We start from the raw sequence: 22,222 nt of genomic DNA, 5'->3' as shown, positions 1-22,222 counted from the left end.
CAGCAACAGTGTCCATTCTATCCTTGCTTATACAGCAAATAATCCTTAACCTTGAGTTGTTTTGCAAACATCTTACTCTCATACATGGGGAAGTAGTACTGCTGATGATAGCAAATGAACTGAGCCAAAAAAAATAGGAGATAAGCAGGAGGGCAGCTGTTCATTTGAAGCATTCTGGTGAAATTTAAGGCCAGTAAGACAAAATATACAGTTGGTTGTTGCTATAGGCCAGGGAGTTCCACAAATAATCTGGAAGACATGCATCACCAGATTAGTACAATGAGTACAGGTCGAGCAATTATTATGGGAGACTTCAACTATGGAAATAAAGACTGGAAGGAAGAAAGATCACATGGCAGGAAGGAAATGGAATTTATACTCCTACTAAGAGATACGAACTTGAGGCAGCATGTGATGAAGAGGACTAGGGATGTGAAAATATTGGACCTGGTCATAGGATCAGAAGAGCTATCCATAACCAAGGTGACCACATTGCCTCCAACTGGTGAAAGTGATCATGTGGTCTTAACTTGGGAGATGGTAAAACAAGTGGAATATTCTGTCAGGAAGGGGTATGTGGAACTACAAGGCAGGTGATTATGACAATCTTAGGAAGAAGCTTAAATCTGTGCCATGGGATAAAACACTTCAGGGTAAGGATGTTAGTAGTGCATCGGAGATAGTTAGGGTGATCTAGAGGAAGCAATATTAAATTGTATACTTAAGGTATGGAGGATTAATCAAGCAAGAGTTAGATGGATGAGTAATATCAATAAGCACGAGCTACAGAAGAAAATTCTGTGAAGGGTATATAAAGAGAAAGGTGACCAGCAAATTCATGAACAGTACAAGGCTCAGGCAAGAAAGGTGATCACAGCATGGCAAGGAAGGCAAAATAGATTACAATAAGAATCTAGTCAAGTAGGCCAAAGGAAATTGCAAAAAGTTCTTTCATCACATGGCAAGTAAGAGGAAGAATGACTATGGAAGATCAACTTTAATGAGTGATGATGGTCATGAGGTGAGAGAAGCAGATAAAATAGTTGAGTTACTGAGTGACCACTTTGAAAGGGTATATTATACAAGTGAGGTTACTGTTGCAACATATGTGATACACTAATGTGGGAACAGAGATGGATGAATTGGAGGTTCTTAGGATACTGCAGAATCTAAATGTTAATACAGCTGTGGGATTAGATGGGTTATCAGCTCGGGTTTTGTAAGAATGTGGAAGGAAAGTGGAAATGCCTCTGACTAGGTGCTTTAAGTCTCGGTTCTGACACTGCAGTAGCAAGACCAATCAGTATCTCAGGCATGGTCTTAAAAATACTGGAAAAATTGGTTCAAAAAGAGAATTCAAGAATGGATGCATAAAAATATGATACCATATGTGGGGCAACATGGCTTTGTGAAGGGTAGGTCATGCTATAGTAATTTACTGTTTTTTTATAATAGAGTAATAACAGCTGAGTTAGATAAAGGAAACAGCTACATGATTCGATTGGATTTCGCAAAGGCATTGACCAAGTGCCACACGGAACTGTTATGCAAATTAGAACAAATGGGGATGGATATGACACTGGTTAAGAGTGGGCTGCTGGACAGATATCAAAAAGTGGTATATGGAGCAGAAGCGAGGTGAAAACAGGAGTAGTGGTATGCCATAAGGTTCAGTGCTGGGACCATTGCTGTTTAATTTGTACATACATGATATAGGAAATAACCTTAAAGGAAATATTCAGTTGTTTGTTGATGATGCAAAATTAGGAAGAGTGAGTTAATTAAGGCTGTGTGAAGAACTCTCAGAATAATTTAAATAGGCTGTCAGTATGGGCAAAAGATAATTGGATATCAGTTTAATGTAGAGAAACTGTAAAGTTATGCAATATGGGATAAATAGATTACAAGCTGTGTACAACATTCATGGAACTCTACTCCAGGAAATAGATGAAGTAAGAGATTTAGGGGTGGTAGACAGTTGTTTAGAGGACATATTGCTAAGGTTGCTAAAGTAGCTCATTAGATTACTTGGCTATTAAATAACACACTACAAGTAGAGATAAGGAAGTTGTTGTTCCACTTTATAAGGCCTTGATACATCTACATCCAGATTACTGTAGATTTCAGGCTTGTTCTTCTGGGTTTCTTGGGAATGAGGAAGATTAATAGCAAGCAACCAAGATGGTGAGCGGTCTATGGAATCTTTCCAATGAGGATAGACTTGGTCAAATGCCTTTGCAAAATCCAGTCAATTCATCATGTAGCACTAAGGGTATGTGGATTGCAGAAATTGGTTGATAGGAGAAAAAAGGGGATATGATAGAAACATTTAAGTTGATTAAAGGGTTTTATGGACTGATACAAGGGAAATGGTTCAGCACTTGGTAAAGGGGTCACCCCTGAAGGCTGAACAAAGGTGTGGTTAATAAGGAGTGCGAGGACTACATTTTTTTGCTTGGAGAGTTGTGAAAGAGTGGAATGGGTTGCCAGAATAAGTTGCGAGTGCGGATAGCTTGGGTCCTCGCAACGAGGCTCAAGACTCCATGGCGTTACCCGTACAATAATAATAATACCTTGGGATATCTTTGTACAGTCAACCTCATAGGAAATACAGAATTGTTTGTTATGGCAGACAACTTGATATAGTTAATTTTCTTTTGAATAGCATTATGCCTATAAAAATTCATTCAGGATTTTTCAGTAGTTTACTATAGCGAGTTGACTGTACTTGGCAGAAGACTTTGAAAACAATTAAACAATTCTAGCACTAAATGACCTCAAGTAATGTACTAGAGTAAAATGATATGTACTTCTTCCTGATTGCACTCCTGATATTTTCTTCTATTCTGCCACTGAATGTTTCAATTAACAGTAATTATACTAGACATCCATTGCTGATAGCCTCCAAAACATTTTGCTGTGTTCATGATATTTGTTTTCTGTATTTTTTCTTCTCTAAGAGAAAATGCTGACTTACCACCTAAGAATTTTTTTTAAGATTTCTTTTCAGGGATAGGTTCTTTAAACTTCTGGTGTCCATGCAGGTTTAATGCTTAATTTTATATAAATCTAGTTGACTGTACCATTCTTAATTTATTTTAATAGATTCTATATGTGTTTATCATCTTATTATCAGTGCTATCTTATGCCAGTCCCTACTGCCTTATAAACTCTTAGTCATTCATGAACCAGCAAAGTTTACATATTTCCACACACACACTATATATTTTATATAAACACAATATATAAAATAAATTTATCAGATTATATGACCCTTCTACTAATTCATACATACATTCAAAACCATAAAGCATTGGGCCTTCTGGCATTAAATACAAAACATCTGCAAAGGAAGAAGTTACCATATCTTAGAGACTCAAACAGACATTTAAAAAAATGTGGCAAATATTTCTCTAGAAAATCAGAACACAAAATTCTCAATGTTCACTATGGGAAACCAGCAGCAACAAATTTTCTTGCACATAATCACACAGGCAAAAGGACAACTCATACATATTCAACTCAAGTATATGCCTCATCTCTCTAGCATATTCAGCTACTACTTAAAACAAAAAATATAGAGTGTGTTCTTCATAAAACTCAGCTATCCAGTACAGGAATAGAAAAACCTATGGAACTTTTCAGCATTTTCCCTCAACAACTGTCAGCTCCATACAAAGAATAGCTTTTCATTTAATCTTCACTCAAGGGAAAAAACTGACAGGAACTTGAACAAGTAAGAAAATCACAAAAGACAGTCATTCATTCTTTATTTCTTTAAAGGAAATATTTCCAACTCCCTTATATTCTTCTATCCATTCTCTCTCTTTTTTTTTTACATCTCTCTCTCTACATAATCAAGAAATCTCTTTCAGGTACATCAGCTGTTCATTTTTCATATCACATTCGAGCATACACTGTATGCTCAAACATGATAAAATCCTTTATCCAAGTGTAAGCAAACAATGATTAAACCAAGAATATAATTTCTTGGCATCTTTAATTTATAGTATAACCAAGTGGAAAAATTTCCAACCTCTATCTCTAATCCAGAGTATTTTAATAAGGTGCGACATCTTTTGGCTACTCGTATATGGAAATAAGAGTTCTGCATTACCTTAACCTTGGTATCACTTCTTGGTCTGGTTCCCACCGATGAGACCTCAAAGGTCAAAACCAGTCTGGGTAGTAAGCCTTGTCATAATGCATAGTATTATATATGGCCATAGGGATATGTGCTTTGCATTACGGGATACTAAGGTAAGTGATGTGAAGTCATTAGCCTCTGTATACAAGTTTCCCAGGTCCTGAAAATAGTTCAGGCATAAACTTTCTTTGTATACACTTGGATAAAGGATTAAAACAAGAATATAATTTCTTAGCATCTTTAATTTATAGAATAACACAACTTTGTTTTTTTTTTTCATTGCTGGAAACAGAATAAACATCTTATATCTAGATATGTTCTAATAAACAGCTCACCAGTATAAAATATGAATATAAGACCCATAACCTGCTAGGACATGCCATACTGCATGTAACTGAGTAAATGGGTGAAATGCTATTGGCAATTTGTTTCTTGCTGCCCTAGGGAGTAAAAAAAGATTCAAATATTTATTATATAACAGCCCATATTAGTGTTGCTTTGTGTACAACAGTATGGTAGATAGTGAGGTAAACCATAAATGTGGTTCAAGTTAACAATCTAGCAATATCAAAAGTTCAATATAATTAAGAAATCCATTACAAATAGCATTGATAAATCCACCAATTTAGTTATTGGTCTTTTGGAAAAATAACACATGCACCCTTCTTATGGAAAGGAGTGGTCTAGATCCCTGAAACCACCTGCTAAATTTACCACTGATAGCTCACAAGTTTAAGGAACATCAATTTATAATGAATATTGTGCATTATTTAATATTATGCTATCCATTACCAATGAAGATTCAGTGTAGTGACGAAACCCAATAAATTATAACTCTCCTTTAAGAGTACTGAATCCATGAATATCCTACTTCCATTTGTTTATATGACCTATTTATACTTGGTGAATACCAAGATAAGAGAACAAATTATTACCACTTTCTGATAAGACCATACAGGGAGTAAAATGTGAACAACAGATAATAGTTGCCAGTTTAAACAGACAATTCAGTATTAAAATCTTTGATTCAATGTGATTTAACTTTTACTTAAGGAAAAAAAAAAAAAAAAAAAAAAAAAATTAGAAACTGAAGTATAAATAAACTATCTTCTCATAAGTTGCATACAAGATTCACTTCCTAGGATATTATATAACTTATTCACTTAATTCTAACCTATTAAATAATTAAGACTTCAGGCATGCGATATTTCAATTATGCAAACACACACACACACACACACACACACACACACACACACACACACACACACACACACACACACACACACACACACGTTAAAAATACCAAGCAATTTTAAACCTGGTTTTACTCCATTTCCCAAGTAAGCAAACAGACAAACAAGTCAAGTTTGCACCTGCAAGTGATGCAAGTCTAGCTGATCCTACAGGTAGTGCAAGACCAAGGCAACTCGTGGTAAAGGTGGCATAAGCTCTGATCACTAATCTTAATATTTACCCTTAATGCCAAAACACAGGGTTTTTGGAAAAAAAAGGATTACACAGGTAAGCTGAAAGCTCTATTGTTAGATCGGGCTACTTACCTCCCTGTCGAGTACGATCCCACCAACTCGCAAATTAGAAAACTCCACAGGCTCCTTAAGAAGGTCACTTCTTGGCCTATGGAAATCACTAACAAATTAAAACCATTTAACTCCATATCCCCTCTTCCCCTGTATTTATGGACTCCCAAAAATACATAAGGAAAATGTGCCATTACGTCCCATAGTGGATGGCATTGATTCCCCCACATACAAACTAGCTAAACATTTGGCCAAAGCTCTCTCACACTATACTGGCAACACACCTTCACACAAAAAAAACTCAGCCCACTTCAAAGTCAGCATAGAAAACCTTACACTCAAACACACTGACATAATGGTCAGTTTTGATGTCTCCTCTTATTCACAAATGTCCCACTCAAAGAATCCTTAGAGCTAATCCAAGCTAAATTTCCTCCCGATATCACAGCCCTATTTCAGTTCACAATGAACTCAGGCCATTTTGTTTGGCAAGGAAAATTCTACAAACAAATAGAGGGGACAGTCATGGGTTCTCCACTCTCTCCACCCTTGGCCAACTTTTATATTGAGACTTTTGAAGAGAAAGCCTTAAACTCTGCCCCACAAAAACCAACCATTTGGCTTCACTATGTTGATGATGTGTTCGTTATTTGGCCACATGGCTCTAATGCACTCCTCTCCTTCCTAACACACTTAAACAACCAACACCCCAGAATCAAATTTTCTTTACCCTGGAAGAGAAAAAAAACAACTGCCTTCCTTTCTTAGACACACTAGTCACCAGCCAGCCTGATGGAACCTTGGTTTTCTCAGTCTATAGAAAACCTACCCATACAAGCAGATACATTGACCAACAATCCCACCACCCCTCCTCGCAACAATATGGAATCATTAAGACACTACACAACAGGGCTAAATTTATCTGTTCAAATGAAATGCCCTAATCACAGAACTAAACTACATTCTCAACACTTTCCAGCCAATGGCAACCCTCTCCCCCCAAAAATATTGAAACCAGTAAACCACAATCTCACCCCTCCCCCCTCAACAACAAGGATTACTCTAAATCCATCACCATACCCTATATCCGAGGCACCTCAGAAAAAATTGCAAAAATCCTAAAAAAAAGGCTTAACTTCTTGTTACAGACCATATAAAAGGCTTAACTTCTTGTTACAGACCATATGGCATCCCTTATCCACTCTACTAAAGAGCGACCTCCCCCCCCCCTAGACCTACCTGGTGTATACCAGGTCCCTTGTAGCTGTAAGCTGTCCTACTTTGGCCAAACACGCAGGACAGCAAATATCAGAATTTCAGAACACAAGGACTACATCTGGTTTCACCAATACAGCCACTCTGGTCTTGCTGACCATGCGCTGGATACTCTCCATAGAATACGGTGGAAGAAAGCCACAATAATACACCATAGTAAATACAAATATGAAAGGCTTTTCATGGAATCAGCTTCAGCCCTAAGAAACAATCCAAACTTCAACAAATTTGGCTGCATGAGAATACCTCAAATTTGGGAAACCTACATCAGAAGACCTTCAGCCCAATCGCCAAAGAATACCAACATTGCCCGCTAGGGGGCACCATCAGGACTTTAGGAGAAATAATAGCTTCCTGCTTCTTCCTCACTAACTGTTTGTTGTGCCTGCATGCACGTGTCTTGTTCTTAAGTTTCTTGAAAATTGCAACGTGATGTTGCCGAAATATTGAAGTATATTAAAATTTATTTTAATATATATCCTAGTTGAAGTAATTTCCTTAAATTATTTAGTAAAAATAAAAAAATTTCTGTTGGTAATTGCCTATAACTTTATTACAGTCACTGTTTCAGAATATATTCATCAGGAGGTGTTTTTTTTTTTTTTTTTTTAAATGATTTATCTATTCATAGATGAGAACACCTATTTTCCAATGTTGTGCTGAAATTCTAGGATTCTGTAGCATAGAGATTGGGCATGTGGCAGATTCCTATTTGAGCAGTTTTTCTGTGGATTCACGAGTTTCTGATCCAATGTATTGGTGACATGTAAGAAAGGTGGAGATCCATTTCTTTTCTGTTTAGCTTATTTTATGGATGGTTTAAGAACAGTTCCAGTTTATAAGACTTCTGGGCTGCTGACTGAATCACCATTTGTTATCAACATGGGTCAACTTTTGAATATTTTCAGGCAAAGATTGGCTCAGAGAGGTGATAATATCTGTATACAGGATTTGAAAATCAAGATCATTTATTTTATTTTTTTGGAGAATGACTTAGGCTGAACTAGGACTGACGAATTTTGAGCACAAGCAATTAATGCCACAAAGTAGTATATGGTGGAACATCTGAATTTCATTCAAATACACTACATTTTATTTGTTAATAAATTAGTTGACATATATTATGCAATCTTATAATTTTATAAAAATGGGAAGATGATAATTAAATGTGTTATTTTCTTCCCCACTTTTGTTTATGGTAATTGTAATGCAGTTTTTACTACTACTATGTAGTATTATAATAAAAATTCATTTGTCTGTCTCCACATAGATAGTATAAAAATTTGTTACTAAAATTGGTTTGCAATATCTTAAGCAGTTATTAAAACTGTCTGTGGTGCGTGTGTGCACATGCACAGACACGCGCGCACACACACACACACACACACACACACACACACACACACACAGCAACTCATGACTAAAATTGAGAAATAAATCCAAGAAAACTGAAATGAAAATATGAAGTAAGAAAACCATAATAAAGAAACAGAAGTGGGGGAAAAAAAAAAAAAAAAACCTGAAATTTTCTCTAAAAATTATTTAAGTTTGTAACAAGACCGGCAGCCATGCTCAGTTGCTTTGACATGCTCACAGACCACAACTTTGCTGTGTGTAGCAGTAAAATGTGATAACTTCTTCAGATTGGATTTTGATATCAGTGAAAGGTTAAGTTAGCTTTCCAGCACCACATACAAGAAGTGTATGCTTAATCAAAAGAATTCTAAAAACGGTGAGGAAAACTCGTAAAAAACTTGAACTAGAATTTTTGCCTAAGGCATAATCAGTACTGGATCAGAACAATTCTAAAAAAACACCATCTAAGTAGCTAATGTAAGATAACTAAAGAAAGCCAATAATTTCTTAACTTATTAAGAAATAAATAAATAAAATAAAATGAATTATACAAATATATACATAAACAAATTAAAGCTAGGAAAGATTAGCAGATTTAAAAACGTACCATCAGATCTACATCTTTTATTAAAAGATGCATTTCCTTCTTGGTACACATTTCAGTGGGTTTTTTTTGGTATCGTGTGACTGTTTTTGCTTTTGAAAGGGTATTGCAAAAAAAAAAAAAAAAAAGCCTTTCTCAAAACATGAAATATTTTCTAAACACCAATAAAACAAACAGATACCACATCAATGAATTTTAATTTAAAAACCTATATGAGCACTACCTGAAAGCTAATACCAGAAACATGTGCATCAAGAATTAAAAACACCCCTGGCCTGCAAAGGCCCTCAAATACTACCTGTTCTTTAAAGTACCCAAAGCTTTTAATAACAAAAATACACATTTACTACAGCATGCAGCAAATCTCAATTTTCAGGCAGAAAACGTCTTAGAGCATATCACAGCTACTGGTTATGGCTGTCAGTCCAACTACAAAACTTAAGTACATTTATTATTACATTTACGGCTATTTTGCCTGCTTCTGTTTAGGAGTGCCCCTGTTTAAATGTCATTGGCTTTTTACTCACGGATTCTTAGGGCATTGTAGATGTATATTTACCAATAAATATATGTAGCACAAAGGAAGAGAAATTTGCACATACCTTTTTTTTCTTTTCTGAGTGCTGTGGCTTTTCTTCTTTCTGCGATGCCCAAACTACTGTGTGCATGTGTGTGTGTGTGTGTGTGGGGGGGGGGGATTAGGCAACGTGGGAGAAGTAAAACAGAAACGGAAAAAAACAGGTTTTTTTTTTTTTTGAATAATATATATACACACATATATTATAAGGGATGGGTGAAGCATTTTTTTATATTTATATAGGGTGGGAAAGGATGAAAGGGGTTGAAAAAAGCAACTGATTTTTTTTGGGAGGAAAGGGAGTTGATGGGGTGCGGTCCGTTTAGACTATTCTTGGTCATCGTCTGAACACATGGAGGAAGTGGATGCTATGTCAGGTTGGGTAGGTGCTTCTGAAGTGTTTGTGTTATTGCCTATTGGTCGGTTGTACCTCAATTTTATGTTGTGAAGCTTCCAAACCTCTGAGATTATGTAGGGTCTGTGTACGTTGATAGAGTTAGTGTCACATTTTATGGCTATCGGAAACAATAGCCATAAAATCTGATGCTAACGCTATCAACATACACAGGCCCTACATAATCTCCGAGGTTTGGAAGCTTCACAACTTAAAATTGAGGTCACAACCCCGACCAATAGGCGATAACACAAACACTTCAAATGCAGAAGCACCTATCCGACCTGACATAGCATCCACTTCCTCCATGTGTTCAGACGACGACCAAGATTTCTTTTTGGAAGTCTTCACGTGGATCATTTCAAGGCTAGTACTGTCACAATAAAATCGGCAGCCCATTTCTTAATTGTCAAAAACAAAAGAGAAGAGTGCCCATAAACTTTTATGAACTTTGAATGAATTTCTTTTAGCATTAAACCTTCTTTTACAATGAATTTTATAACCGCACGATACTTAATTTTATCCATTTTGTGGGATACAGACAACACTTTTGCTTCAGACAGCTGTATAAAACAAACTACTTGATAGAATAACTTGCAATTTCACATGGATGCTTATGACAGATGTACCAACTTAGAAAAAAAAAAATCTTTCTGATAGTGTCGCAATCTATGGTCAAGAACTTTTCAACCCACTGTCGTATAATAAAACTTCAATTAGTGAAAATTTTATGTTGTTCATCCAACCTGTACAAAGAGGCACCATTGAAAGCAAGTGTCAGAAAGAGGAATATTGGTTATAGTTAAACCACGATATAGTTATCTAAAATTAAAATTTGGATTAAAGATTTGACATGTGGAATATTTAATAAAAAAAAAGAACAATGACCTGTGAGTGGGGTTAAGAATTTAACCAACTGTTTAACTAACTTAAAAGAGAGAGGATTCAGTAGCATCTACTAGGGATGGAAAGGGGTATTGGGTTTATGAATTTTTAGCAATTCATATATAGGTGGTGGGAGGGACTAAATGGTTTAAGTTATTTATTATTTTCATTTTTTAAACTATTTCAGCAGGACAAGATGAGACATTTTTAAAGAGCATTGACTCAATAACAAAACACAATGCTGATGAGTATAGTCAAAGTATTTAATAAGGAAAAAACATTTTAAATCTAACATTAAAAAAATTGCATTTCCTTACGTGAGCTGAGGACAAAAAATGTTATCCACATTCCACAGTGCAAAGCCAGTTAGGTAGAAAATTGTTGCTGCAACAAATAATTTCACTTGGCATGGTAACGTGCTATAATTTACAATTTAACATATATTAGTTTGTGATATTAGAAACCATTTGCAGTGAAACAAAGCATTAAGAGAAACACAGCAACTTAAATTTCAAATCTATATGTATTATAATTTCTTACATGGCTATAAAGGTAAGTATTTAATAAGGTTATGAAAAAAAATTAAAATAAAGTTTAACATTTAATTATAAATTTCAAATGATAAACATATTTTAGTACACACACATTATATGCTTACAATATCATTAATCATCGAGAATCTATTTGGCCACGTGGCTCTGAAACACTCCTTTCCTCCCTTACACACTTAAACAACCAACACTCCAGAATCAGGTTCACCCTGGAAAAAGAGGAAAACAACAGCCTCCCTTTCCTAGACACACTAGTCACCCGCCAGCCTGACGGAACCTTGGTTTTCTCAGTTTATAGAAAACCCACTCATACAGGCAGATACATTCACCAACAACCCCCCCCCCCCCCATCACAACTATACAACAGGGCTAAACTAATCTGTTCTAACGACACGGCCCTCAACACTGAACTAAATCACATCCTCAACACTTTCTCAGCCAATGGCTACCCCCCACCCAAAAAATATTAAAACCTACAAACCATAGCCCCCCCCCCCCATTCCACAACAAAGATTACTCTAAATCCATCACCATTCCCTACATCCGAGGCACCTCAAAAAAATTACCAAAATTTTAAAAAAACATGACCTCACCTCCTGTTACAGGCCTTACAGAAAATTGGCATCCCTTATCTGCTCCACCAAAGACCAACCACTTCCCCTAGACCTACCTGGTGTATACCAGGTCCCTTGCAGTTGTAAACTGTCGTACTTTGGCTAAACAGGCAGGACAGCGAATATCAGAATTTCTGAACACAAGGACTACATCCGGTTTCACAAGTACAGCCATTCTGGTCATGCAGACCATGCTCTGGATATACGCCACAGAATACGGTGAAAGAAAGCCTCAGTAATACACTGTAGCAAATACAAATTCTAAAGACTATTTATGGAATCAGCCTCAGCCCTAAGAAACTCCCCAAACCTCGACAAATTTGGTTGTATGCGACTGCCCCAAATTTGGGAGACATACATCAGCCCAACGGCAAGAACACCTACTTAGCCCACTAGAGGGCACCATCAGGACTTCTAGGAGAACGATAGCTTCATATCTTCATTCTCAGTTACTGTGTTAGGCTGTGTGCACGTGCCTTTTTTGTAAGTTCCTTTTGAAAATGGCAACGTGACGTTGCCAAAATATCGGAAATATTTATTAAAGTATAATTTAATTTATATTCGGATCTACGTTGTTCAATTCCCTAAGTGATTTAGAAATATCATTCATATTCATTCACTATATGCACTTTTACATACACAAAAATTCTCTATGTTAAAATGCAGTGGCAACAAGTGCATCATTTTTTCTCTTTTTTTTAAAGTGATTCTGCATTTACAGAGTTATGTGATATGACATTTGTGATTTAGATGTGTATCAAGCCTATGAAGTATTTTTTTAAACAAATATCTAAATTAAAGATTACCAGCAATGTTATCCACTAAGATTCTTAGCCTCCACACATCTCCTCTAAACAAGAATAAAAAACGCATCTCCTGATTTCAGCTTTGATATATTGATTTCCTTAGTAAATAATCCATACTACACATTTAGTCTAAATTTATCCAATTTTAAAATACAATTTAAAAGATGAAAAGCACAGTATGACATGACCAATGACAAAGTTGGTACAAGTTCAACTCCACTGGTAAAAAACAAAATTAATTCAAATTAATTTGGCATTTGGGTCATTATCCTGTAATGTGGCAGAGTTACGATTTAGACTGAAAGCTATGCTTAAGAAACATCAACAAAAAAGGTTTGATTTGGGAAAATTAAAAAACACAGAGATAAGAAGCAAATTGAGTCAAGATCTGAATCAAAAGCTAGTACTTATCAAGAATGATGACATCATGAGGAATCGTGGGACAAATTGAAATCTGTCTTCATAGAGAAAGGTACCAATACCTTATGTCCTAATAGAGCAGTAAAAAAGAAAGATTGGATGACTGACGAAATTCTCTCTCTCATGGATCAACGCAGATCATATAAAAATCATAATCCAACAAAATATACAGAGGTTCATAAAATTATTAAACACAAGATCAAAAAAGCAAAAGAAATCTGGATGAATGAAAAATGTAAAGAAATAGAAATTCTACAGGAAAAACATGACAATTTTAATCTACACAAAAAGATGAAAGAGACCTCAGGTATATAAGAAAAAACAATTCTGTATCCTTCGAAACAAAAAGGGAGAAATTATATCCAAAAAGGATGACAAAATACAAGAATGGGAGAAATATATAGAAGAACGCTTTACTGATGACAGACAGAACCCAGAAAATACTTATGAACATATGGAAGGTCCATGCATTCTAAAATCAGAGGTAGAATGTGCATTGAACTCAGCTAAAAATGGTAAAGCCCTAGGACCAGATAGAATACCTGCAGAAATAGTAAAGTTATTAGAAGGTGACAACATTAACATATTAGTAAAGCTATTTAATAAGATCTACGATACAGGCATAATCCCTCAAGACTGGCTACAGTCGACCTTCATCATGCTACCTAAAAAAGTAAATGCGAAAACTTGTAATGACTATAGAATGATCAGCCTAATGAGTCACGTTCTCAAAATGTTTCTGAAAATAATTCAAAAAAGAATATACAGAAAATGTGAAGACACCATCAGTGATACCCAATTCGGCTTTAGAAATGGCTTGGGAAGAAGAGAGGCCCTTTTCTGTTCTCAGATCTTATTTCAAAAATGTATTGACCAAAACAAGGTAATATTCGCTTCATCGACTTCGAGAAAGCATTTGACAAAGTCCAACATGCTAAAATGATTGTACTATTAAAAAGAATTGGATTAGATGGTAAAGACATCAGGATCATTGAAAACTTATATTGGAACCAAAAGGCATCTGTTCAAGTTGATGACATTATTACAGACTCCATTAACATCAAACGAGGAGTAAGGCAAGGATGTGTGCTGTCACCTCTTCTTTTTAACATCTACTCAGAAGCCATATTTCAAAAAGTCTTGGAAGGAAGAAAGGAAGGGATTAGTGTAAATGGTGAAATCATCACTAACATCCGATATGCCGATGATACAGCTCTTCTGGCTGACAATATTCAGGATCTTCAAAATCTTTTGGAGCTAATAAATGCAGAGAGTGAAAAAATGGGATTAAAAATAAATATCACCAAAACTAAATTCATGGTCATAAGTAAGAAACCAATTCTTAATTTAGCACTTTCTTTAAATAGGAAACAAATAGAAAGAGTGGCAAAGTTTAAATATCTCGGATGCTGGTTAAATGAAGACTGCAATCCAGAAATGGAAATAAAAGTTAGAATTGAAATGGCAAGAAAAAAGTTTCTCTTGATGAAATCAACACTGTGTAACCACAGTTTAAAACGTAGAGCACGCATCGTTAAATGCTATGTATGGTCTGTACTGCTGTACGGTGCAGAAACTTGGACCTTGAAGACAACATCAATAAAAAGACTTGAAGCCTTTGAGATGTGGTTATACAGACGAATGTTAAAAATCCCATGGACAGCAAAAACGTCCAATCAGGAAGTAATGAAACAAATGGGGAAATCACGTGAACTTTTAGATACCATAAAAAGAAAGAAAACTGCATATCTTGGTCACCTACTTCGTAATGAAAAATATAAGATACTTCAATTGATTATAAAAGGGAAGATAAATGGAAGAAGAGGACAAGGAAGATGAAGAAAATCTTGGCTGGCAGATATCAGACAGTGGACTGGTATGAACTCTGAGAGACTGCTCAGTATAGCTGAGAATCGCTCAAAATTTGCCAAGGTGGTCGCCGACCTCCGATAGGAGATTGCACTCAAAGAAGAAGATCCTGTAATGATTTTAAAGCCACTCCAATTTCATTTAAAGAATCATTTGCAAGAAGTTTGACTGTCAAAACATTTGTAGGAGGATTCATACTATTTCCATTATCTGCCTCTTCTCTAAATTTCTTCTCCATTTCAGTTAAATCAAATTATGAATTGAACTGAATGAAAACCAAATAACTGTTACATCTCAAGCATCCCTTTCCAAGTTTAACCATAATCCAATTTCTATAACTTCCCGAGTGATTTGCTCTTTAATTTTAAGAATCCTGCAAATCAGATACAAACTGCAAGTACATTTTTTCCAGCAATGGTCAATGTTTCGGACTTCTAAGATATCTTTTCCAAAAGTCTTTCAGGCTTATAGTTTCATCTGCACGGCAGCTCCTACAGCTTCACTAACTGTACAGTATAAATGGAAGCATTTGAAGGTTGCAATTATTTGATCCATAGGTTGCAGTAAGTGAAGCAAGAATACCATTTTTACATTTCAATGTAAAAATGATATTTTTCACTTATCAAAGAGCAGTCATCCTTTAAATGATTAATCATTCTTAGTGTAATATTTTCAATAGTCAAAACAAAGCAAAGTAATTTATAACCCACTCCAATCTTGAAATAGCAGAGATGTTACTTTTTTTTAATTAGAATTCCAAATAACCAGCAATGTCACCTTGTCATCATCCCTGAAAGTCCTCAGCTTTTTTTTAGAGTGGCAAACTACACCTGGCTTTAGTTTATGGTATCCCAAAGCATTCCCACCGAGTAGCAGGATTAGATGATCTTTTGAAATTTTGAATACCGGAATTTGTCACCTCATCTGCAATAAATCTGCGATTCCATCTTTCTGAAAAGGTCAGCCTCATCAAAACTGCAAATTGGATAAGAACAGTAGCTTTGTTCTAAAATAATTTTTGATAATGTTGTAGAAACTTCTTTGGCTGTATTATGATTAACACCTCCAGACTCACTAGGCTGCAAGTTTTTTCATATTTATTCTTTTCTTGTATCTAACAAACCAGCACCAATCTTAAAAGTAGCATAATCATCTGCTGTTTCTCTCATATACATTTTAATGTCTTGAAAAAAAAAATTATCTCAAATCAATTCAGTACCGAAACATTTCTTTTTTCTATTTGATTCTAAATCCAGAACTCTTAAAAGTGTTCTATTTCTTCGATGACTTTTTTTTTAAGGGGGAAAAAAAAACTGAACTGAACTGAACAGAGCTCACACTGCAAGTATAATTACAATTTTTTTTCTTTGCCTTTTAAAATTAATGCAACTGTGGAATGATAAGCATTATATGATCATCATCATCAGGAGGAGGAAAAAAGTATACTGAAAAGTCTTTCTGAAGGGCTGAAAAAAAGCCTTTTTAAAGAGTAACAGAATTTCAATTTAAAACAATAGCAACATTACATCAATAAAAGCAATGCGAGCATCAAGAAGCAATTTCTGTGGCTTATGGCCCTCATAAGTTAGCCTGACCTTTCAAAGTCAGTCAAACCAATATATCACTCGAGAAACAAAAATAGTCACATCACATCATACAAAAAAACATTATGAGAAATGCAAGCATTAAGATTAAAGAAGCAAATGACACATCACACTTTCTGACTACATGCAGCAAATCTCTAAACTTCTGGTCACAGAAATTACTTTGTTTCATAAAATACTGGTATTGGGAAATAAGGTGAAGACTAGTATATCAGACAAAGATGAGAATTTTGCCTTAAGTCAGTGGTTCCCAAACTTTCTCAGTTCAGTGCCTTTAGTGTATCAGGATTTTTCCACAGTGCCCAAAGTCAGAACATAGGCCTAACTAACAGTTGCAGTGTGTGTGTGGTCAGGTTGGTTAATTTTTTTAAAAAAAAATGAAACACATATTTCAAATTCACAAATAATTTATGCAAAAAGTATTAAATAAGTACCTATTTTGAACAATCAAATCATTGAATAAATAAATCTTAATTAGTGGGACAGGTGAGCCTGTTGTTCACTGCACATCTTCTCAAATCTTGGAATCAAATTTGTAGTGTCTGTTAGATGTCCTTTCTATCATTACATCAATTGTCTGATTATAAAACCACATGGACTAAGTGTCATTTCAGTGAAAATATTGGAATATTTCGCAGTGCCCCCTGGGTGCAATGGTGGACAGTTTGGGAACCACTGTCTTAAGCTGATTTACATCATGAAAGTTTGTAATTCAGTGTTATCTTTAACATGATTATTTAAGGGTGCATACAATCTTGAACTAGCACTGTAAAACAATAACAGCCTTTGGTGCCTCTTTGCTATGCACGAAAAGTGGAGTATGTTCCAAAATATACTGATGGTCTCGTTGGCTGAGCGGTTAGCATAACTGCACTTGCCAGATCTGAACCCATGACCGACAGGTCATAGGTTCGGATCTGGCAGTAAGCATGGATGTTTGCGATTGTCTTTAGGGGGGGGATGAATTTCATTGCCTGGTGTGCGACCAACACCCGGCTTATTGGAGGCCTGAAGTGGCTTGAAAAAGTTTCATGTTTGGTCTATATAGCAAGGTTTCCAGACTATGTAAAAATTAAAAAAAAATAAAAAAGTATATATATAATTGATAAAAATGGGGAAAAAATCCTTAGACTATCCACCCATGTTACAAATGCACTATAGGTTTACTAATAACCTTTTGTGGGTGGGAACCACACAAAAAACTGAAAGTACCTCATCTTCCAAATTAGTTCAGTAAAAAAAAAAAGAAAAAAAAGTGCTAATTGCCAGATAAATTAGGGAAAGGTGAAAAAAAATAAAAACACATTCTTAAAATTTGGTGCTCTTACTTCCTAACCACCCTGTAACTACCAAATAAGAATGTAGTATCTAAGTAAAAAAAAAAAAAAAAAAAAAAAGGATTAATATGACCTTTGGAATACACTCAGTATTCCAAAGGTCAGGAGGTTAAATAGGTAAAACATGCAATCTATAAGAAAAAGGCATTGCAGAGGTAGCACAAGACAAGTGGCAATAACCAGTCACATGACTGATTATTGAGATTAATCTTGCTCACTTTTGCTATCCTTACCAAAGGAGTCACCTTTGGTAAGGAGCAAAAAAGTTCCTAGGAGTAATCCTAGGGAATTTTTGCAATATGCAGCCAGTAGAAGGTAGAATGATTATGGGAGGAGGATGATGTTGGTCAGCAATGGTAGAATGATAACCACAGAAAAGGGTATATTAGAGATGTGAATATAAGCAATTCATTAAAGTATTCTATCCTTATAAAGAAACAACAGAAATTGAGAGCAACATCAGTGGTTCTTCCCCGCCTTGAGAATGGCAAAGAACCACTGATGTTGAGCGAGCAGGAGGTATATAAAGAAATTGAGTCAACATGTCAATAAGGCCAGAGAACTTGACTGTATATCACCATGTGTCTTGAGGGAATGTTTTAGGGAGTTAACAGTTTTAAACTTACCTTTTTAATATGAGTCTTAGACTGGCTAAGTTCCAAAAGGAGTGGAAAGAGAATGAAATTGTTCTGCTTCATAAAGGGGATGAACAAAACTAAGGCTTCAAATTATAGGCCAATCTGCTTGTCTGAAGTTTGGTCAAGGTGTTGAGGACTAGGATTCAGAACTGGATTGACAGCAGCACAGGTTCTGCTCAAGGAAGATTGTGTTTTAGCAATCTACTTACTTATAACATGGTGACAAATGCATTGGACAAAGGGAGGGATGCAGTATATTTAGATTTTTCAAATGATTTTACCAGCTTATCATGTGGCAATCTATCAGTCAAACTGGAGCAGATAGGATTGGATGGTAGATTAGTGTTAGAATGAAGACTGATTGTGTGATAGGTATCAGTCATTAGTAGGGTGTCCCAAGGATCTGTTTTAGGGCCATTGTTGTTTAATTTGTATGTAAATAACACTGAGAAGAGTGACTGGTGATGTACAGTTGTTAATCAAATAATGCAAAGCTGAAGAGAGGTATCAGGTGTAGAATGTGGCCTTGTAAAAGGACTTGAATAGTCTGGATGAATGAGCAAATATGCAGGATGTCAGTTCAATGTAGTAAAGTGCAAGGTTTCAAAATTTGAGAAGCAAAGATCGGATGCAGAGTATAAGATTTGCAGGAATATCTTAGAGAAAGTGAAGAAGATCTGGGAGTGATTTGTGGATAGGGAGCTGAAATTTTAGAGAGATTTTGCTAAAATTTCAAGGCACAGCATATTATGATTCCACTGTACAAGGCTTTGATCAGACCAATATGGATTACTGTGCACAGATTTGATCAACTGGTTTTCAGAGGGGATGAGCTGTTGGAGAGGGTTCAGAGATGACTGACTAAGTCAGTTTCAGGTCTCTAGAATGTGGAGTATGAGGACAGATTGAGAGAATGCAAATTGCAGAGCATGGTGAATAAGAGGAAAGGGGGGGGGGAAGAACAAGAGGCCATCCCTAGAAGCTGTATAAGGAGAGTGTGAGGAGCCGTTTTTTTTTTTGCATGGAGAGTGGAATGCACTGGCTGAAAGTATATGAAGTGCAGAGACAGTGAATGTATTTAAGTCAAGGTATAACGAGATGTGCACAATGATACAAACAATATTTTCTAAAATATTTCTTGTTTTGAATTTTTTTTTTTTTTTTTTTTTTTTTTTTGTATCATTACAATATCATTTCAATTTTCTCATGATTAATTTTCTGGGGAAGAATTTTTGGTGAACTGATTTGAACTGCAACCTGTTAAATGGAAAGCAAGTATGCTAACCACTTGGTCAACTATTATCACATGTTCCAAAGTCTCCTCAATTCCACCTTACCTGAAACAAACTTTAAAGAGACAGAAATATGTTTGACACCACAATATCTAGATAAAAAACCTGCAAAACATTGTCATAATTCCTATACATTATATAAAAGAAATGAGGGGGAAACTGAGGTTCTGTTCTAGGACTGATTTCATTTCAAGGTATTAACACCAGAAAATTTGAACATTGTAGTATTAAAAAAAAAAAGAATTTCTTTCCATTGTTTTTATCATTTCCCTGCTTCATGCATAGTTTGTTTAGATCTCCCCCCCCAACAAATAAGTATAAGAGAATTTAAAGACAATACACATACACTGCACAAAAAATATCTAAGCATAAACTGACACAGGATGGCAGGCTAATGATGACAATATTAAAAATTACAGTTGAAATATCCTGATAAAGTATGAAAATTAGAACAAGCAAAAATATACATAAATTCACTTACTGTGCAACGTGCAAATTAATTAATAATGTTGCACCAACTAAGACTCCATACGATATCTTCAAGAAAAAAAAAATTACATATCAAATAAAATAAAAATTTGTGTCAAAATTTTAAATTTCATTGTAATATGAACAATTTTATTTTAATTATAATAGTGCAATTTTGTGTATTTTTAGACACAAATGACACTATAAAAGCTGGCTTCAAAAAAAAAAAATAATAATAAATAAAATAAATAAATAATAAATATATCTATAGCAATGAATGATACAAAATGAATTAATCTTGAAAACAGCAGGGGGGGGGATAAATTAGTACTTACTTGCTAAAGAGGTCACAGATCACTCAGGTGTTCTCAAGTGAAGCTTGATTTGGTTCAACATTAAAATGAAGTCCATATGACTAGAGTGCTGCAAAGGAAATAAAGTGATCCAAAGAAGCATTTTGTTGGAAGCAAAAATCAGATAAATCGTATTAAAAAAATACCCTCGAAGACCTAGAGTAATAAAAGATAAAAATTAAAAGTGCTAAAAACAATAAAAGGCAATTAAAAAAAAAAGGCATGAAAGGAAGGACTTTGTGAATGAGAAAAATTAAATCTCTTCACACAAGTAACTGATTATAGTAATATACAGAAATAATAGGAGAAAAATGCAAAGAAAAAAAATAAAAGGGGAACTTCTAAAAAAAAAAGGAAAGGGAGATCACCTTTTCTTAATCTTCAAGGAGTGAACACAGATGGTTGAAAGATCAAACTGATTTCTGAGTTAGCTGAAGCCAACCAATTAAATAAATGAATTTTACAGATTCTAAAATGTTGACAACAGATGTTCCATGGTCTCTTTAACACTTAAAGGGACAATTAGTCTATTGGTTAAAAATTCCTTGAGTAGAAATCTTGAATAAAGTAAATGTTCATCGACAATAATATTATCCAAGTTTAGGACAAAATTACTTGTGGCATGCTTGTTTAATTTATTAGAACTTTCTTATATTTTGCTAACAAAGAGAACATCACAATCTAGATCTGATATTATTTAATGCTGTTGAAATCAGCACATGAAGAATATTTCAACAGCCCAATGGAAAATACTCTTAGAGTTAGAAAAACATGGGTTTTCAATACATTTTGATGAAAAAATCTTCACACCTATTATGAATTTAATGTCTATAAAAACAATCTAATTAGATTAAGCATTAAAGACTATGTGCAATATTTTGGAAAAATCTTAATTTCATGTTAATTTTTCCACCAAAAGATATTCTTGTGAGTATTATTCTGTGACAGTACTTTTGTACAATAATCAAAACTTTTTTCTTCCGATTACTGAAGAAAAAAAAAAATCAATAGTTTGATAAGTTTAAGTAGATTGAAGTTCCATATTCTTAATGGTTTTAAAATCATTAAATTTGTAAAATATCTTGAAACAGTTCTAACAAGCATCCAAAAATATATGACAAGGGTGATACAATAGTACTAACTTAGAGGACACTTTGCACTACTGTTCTTTTCCTACCTCAACATAAACTGAAAACAAAGTACTAATCTACAAAAACTACTCAAGCCACTTATGAAAAGTAATTTAATTAAAGAAACTAAAAAGGAAAATTAATTCCATCAACTTAAAGATGCTACGAAACATCACTAAGTTCCTTAAAGAGGGATGCTCTTACAGGAATGTCTCTCTTCAAATAAAATCTTCAGTTAAATCTTTTCATTAAAATAATTTTAACTAAAATTATTTAATCTGCTACTTTCCTGATTTCTCTTTTGGCAATAAAAATATGTCAGTTCACTAGTCAAACAATTCTTTAAATCTTATCCATGACA

At 34.8% G+C, this 22,222-nt stretch overlaps 1 protein-coding gene across 2 annotated transcripts in view; it reads right to left on the bottom strand.

The window, feature by feature from the left end:
* Positions 1 to 22,222, bottom strand: part of LOC150094924 (alkaline ceramidase 3-like) — a 172,650-nt gene that overhangs the window by 12,650 nt on the left and 137,778 nt on the right. For both annotated transcript variants that reach the window (XM_090411349.1, XM_090411350.1), the window contains 3 exons: positions 20,392 to 20,447; positions 11,097 to 11,198; positions 4,483 to 4,587 (listed from right to left, as the gene is read on the bottom strand). In XM_090411349.1, coding sequence (XP_090267475.1) covers positions 4,483 to 4,587; positions 11,097 to 11,198; positions 20,392 to 20,447 — 263 coding nt within the window. The remainder of the gene's footprint in view (positions 1 to 4,482; positions 4,588 to 11,096; positions 11,199 to 20,391; positions 20,448 to 22,222) is intronic.

This window comes from Typopeltis vanoorti, chromosome 21 (assembly GCF_054136105.1).
Source record: "Typopeltis vanoorti isolate ZY-2024b chromosome 21, IOZ_Tvanoo_1.0, whole genome shotgun sequence".
NCBI classification, from domain to species: Eukaryota; Metazoa; Arthropoda; class Arachnida; order Uropygi; family Thelyphonidae; genus Typopeltis; species Typopeltis vanoorti.
This window is presented reverse-complemented; position numbering and strand designations above follow the sequence as displayed.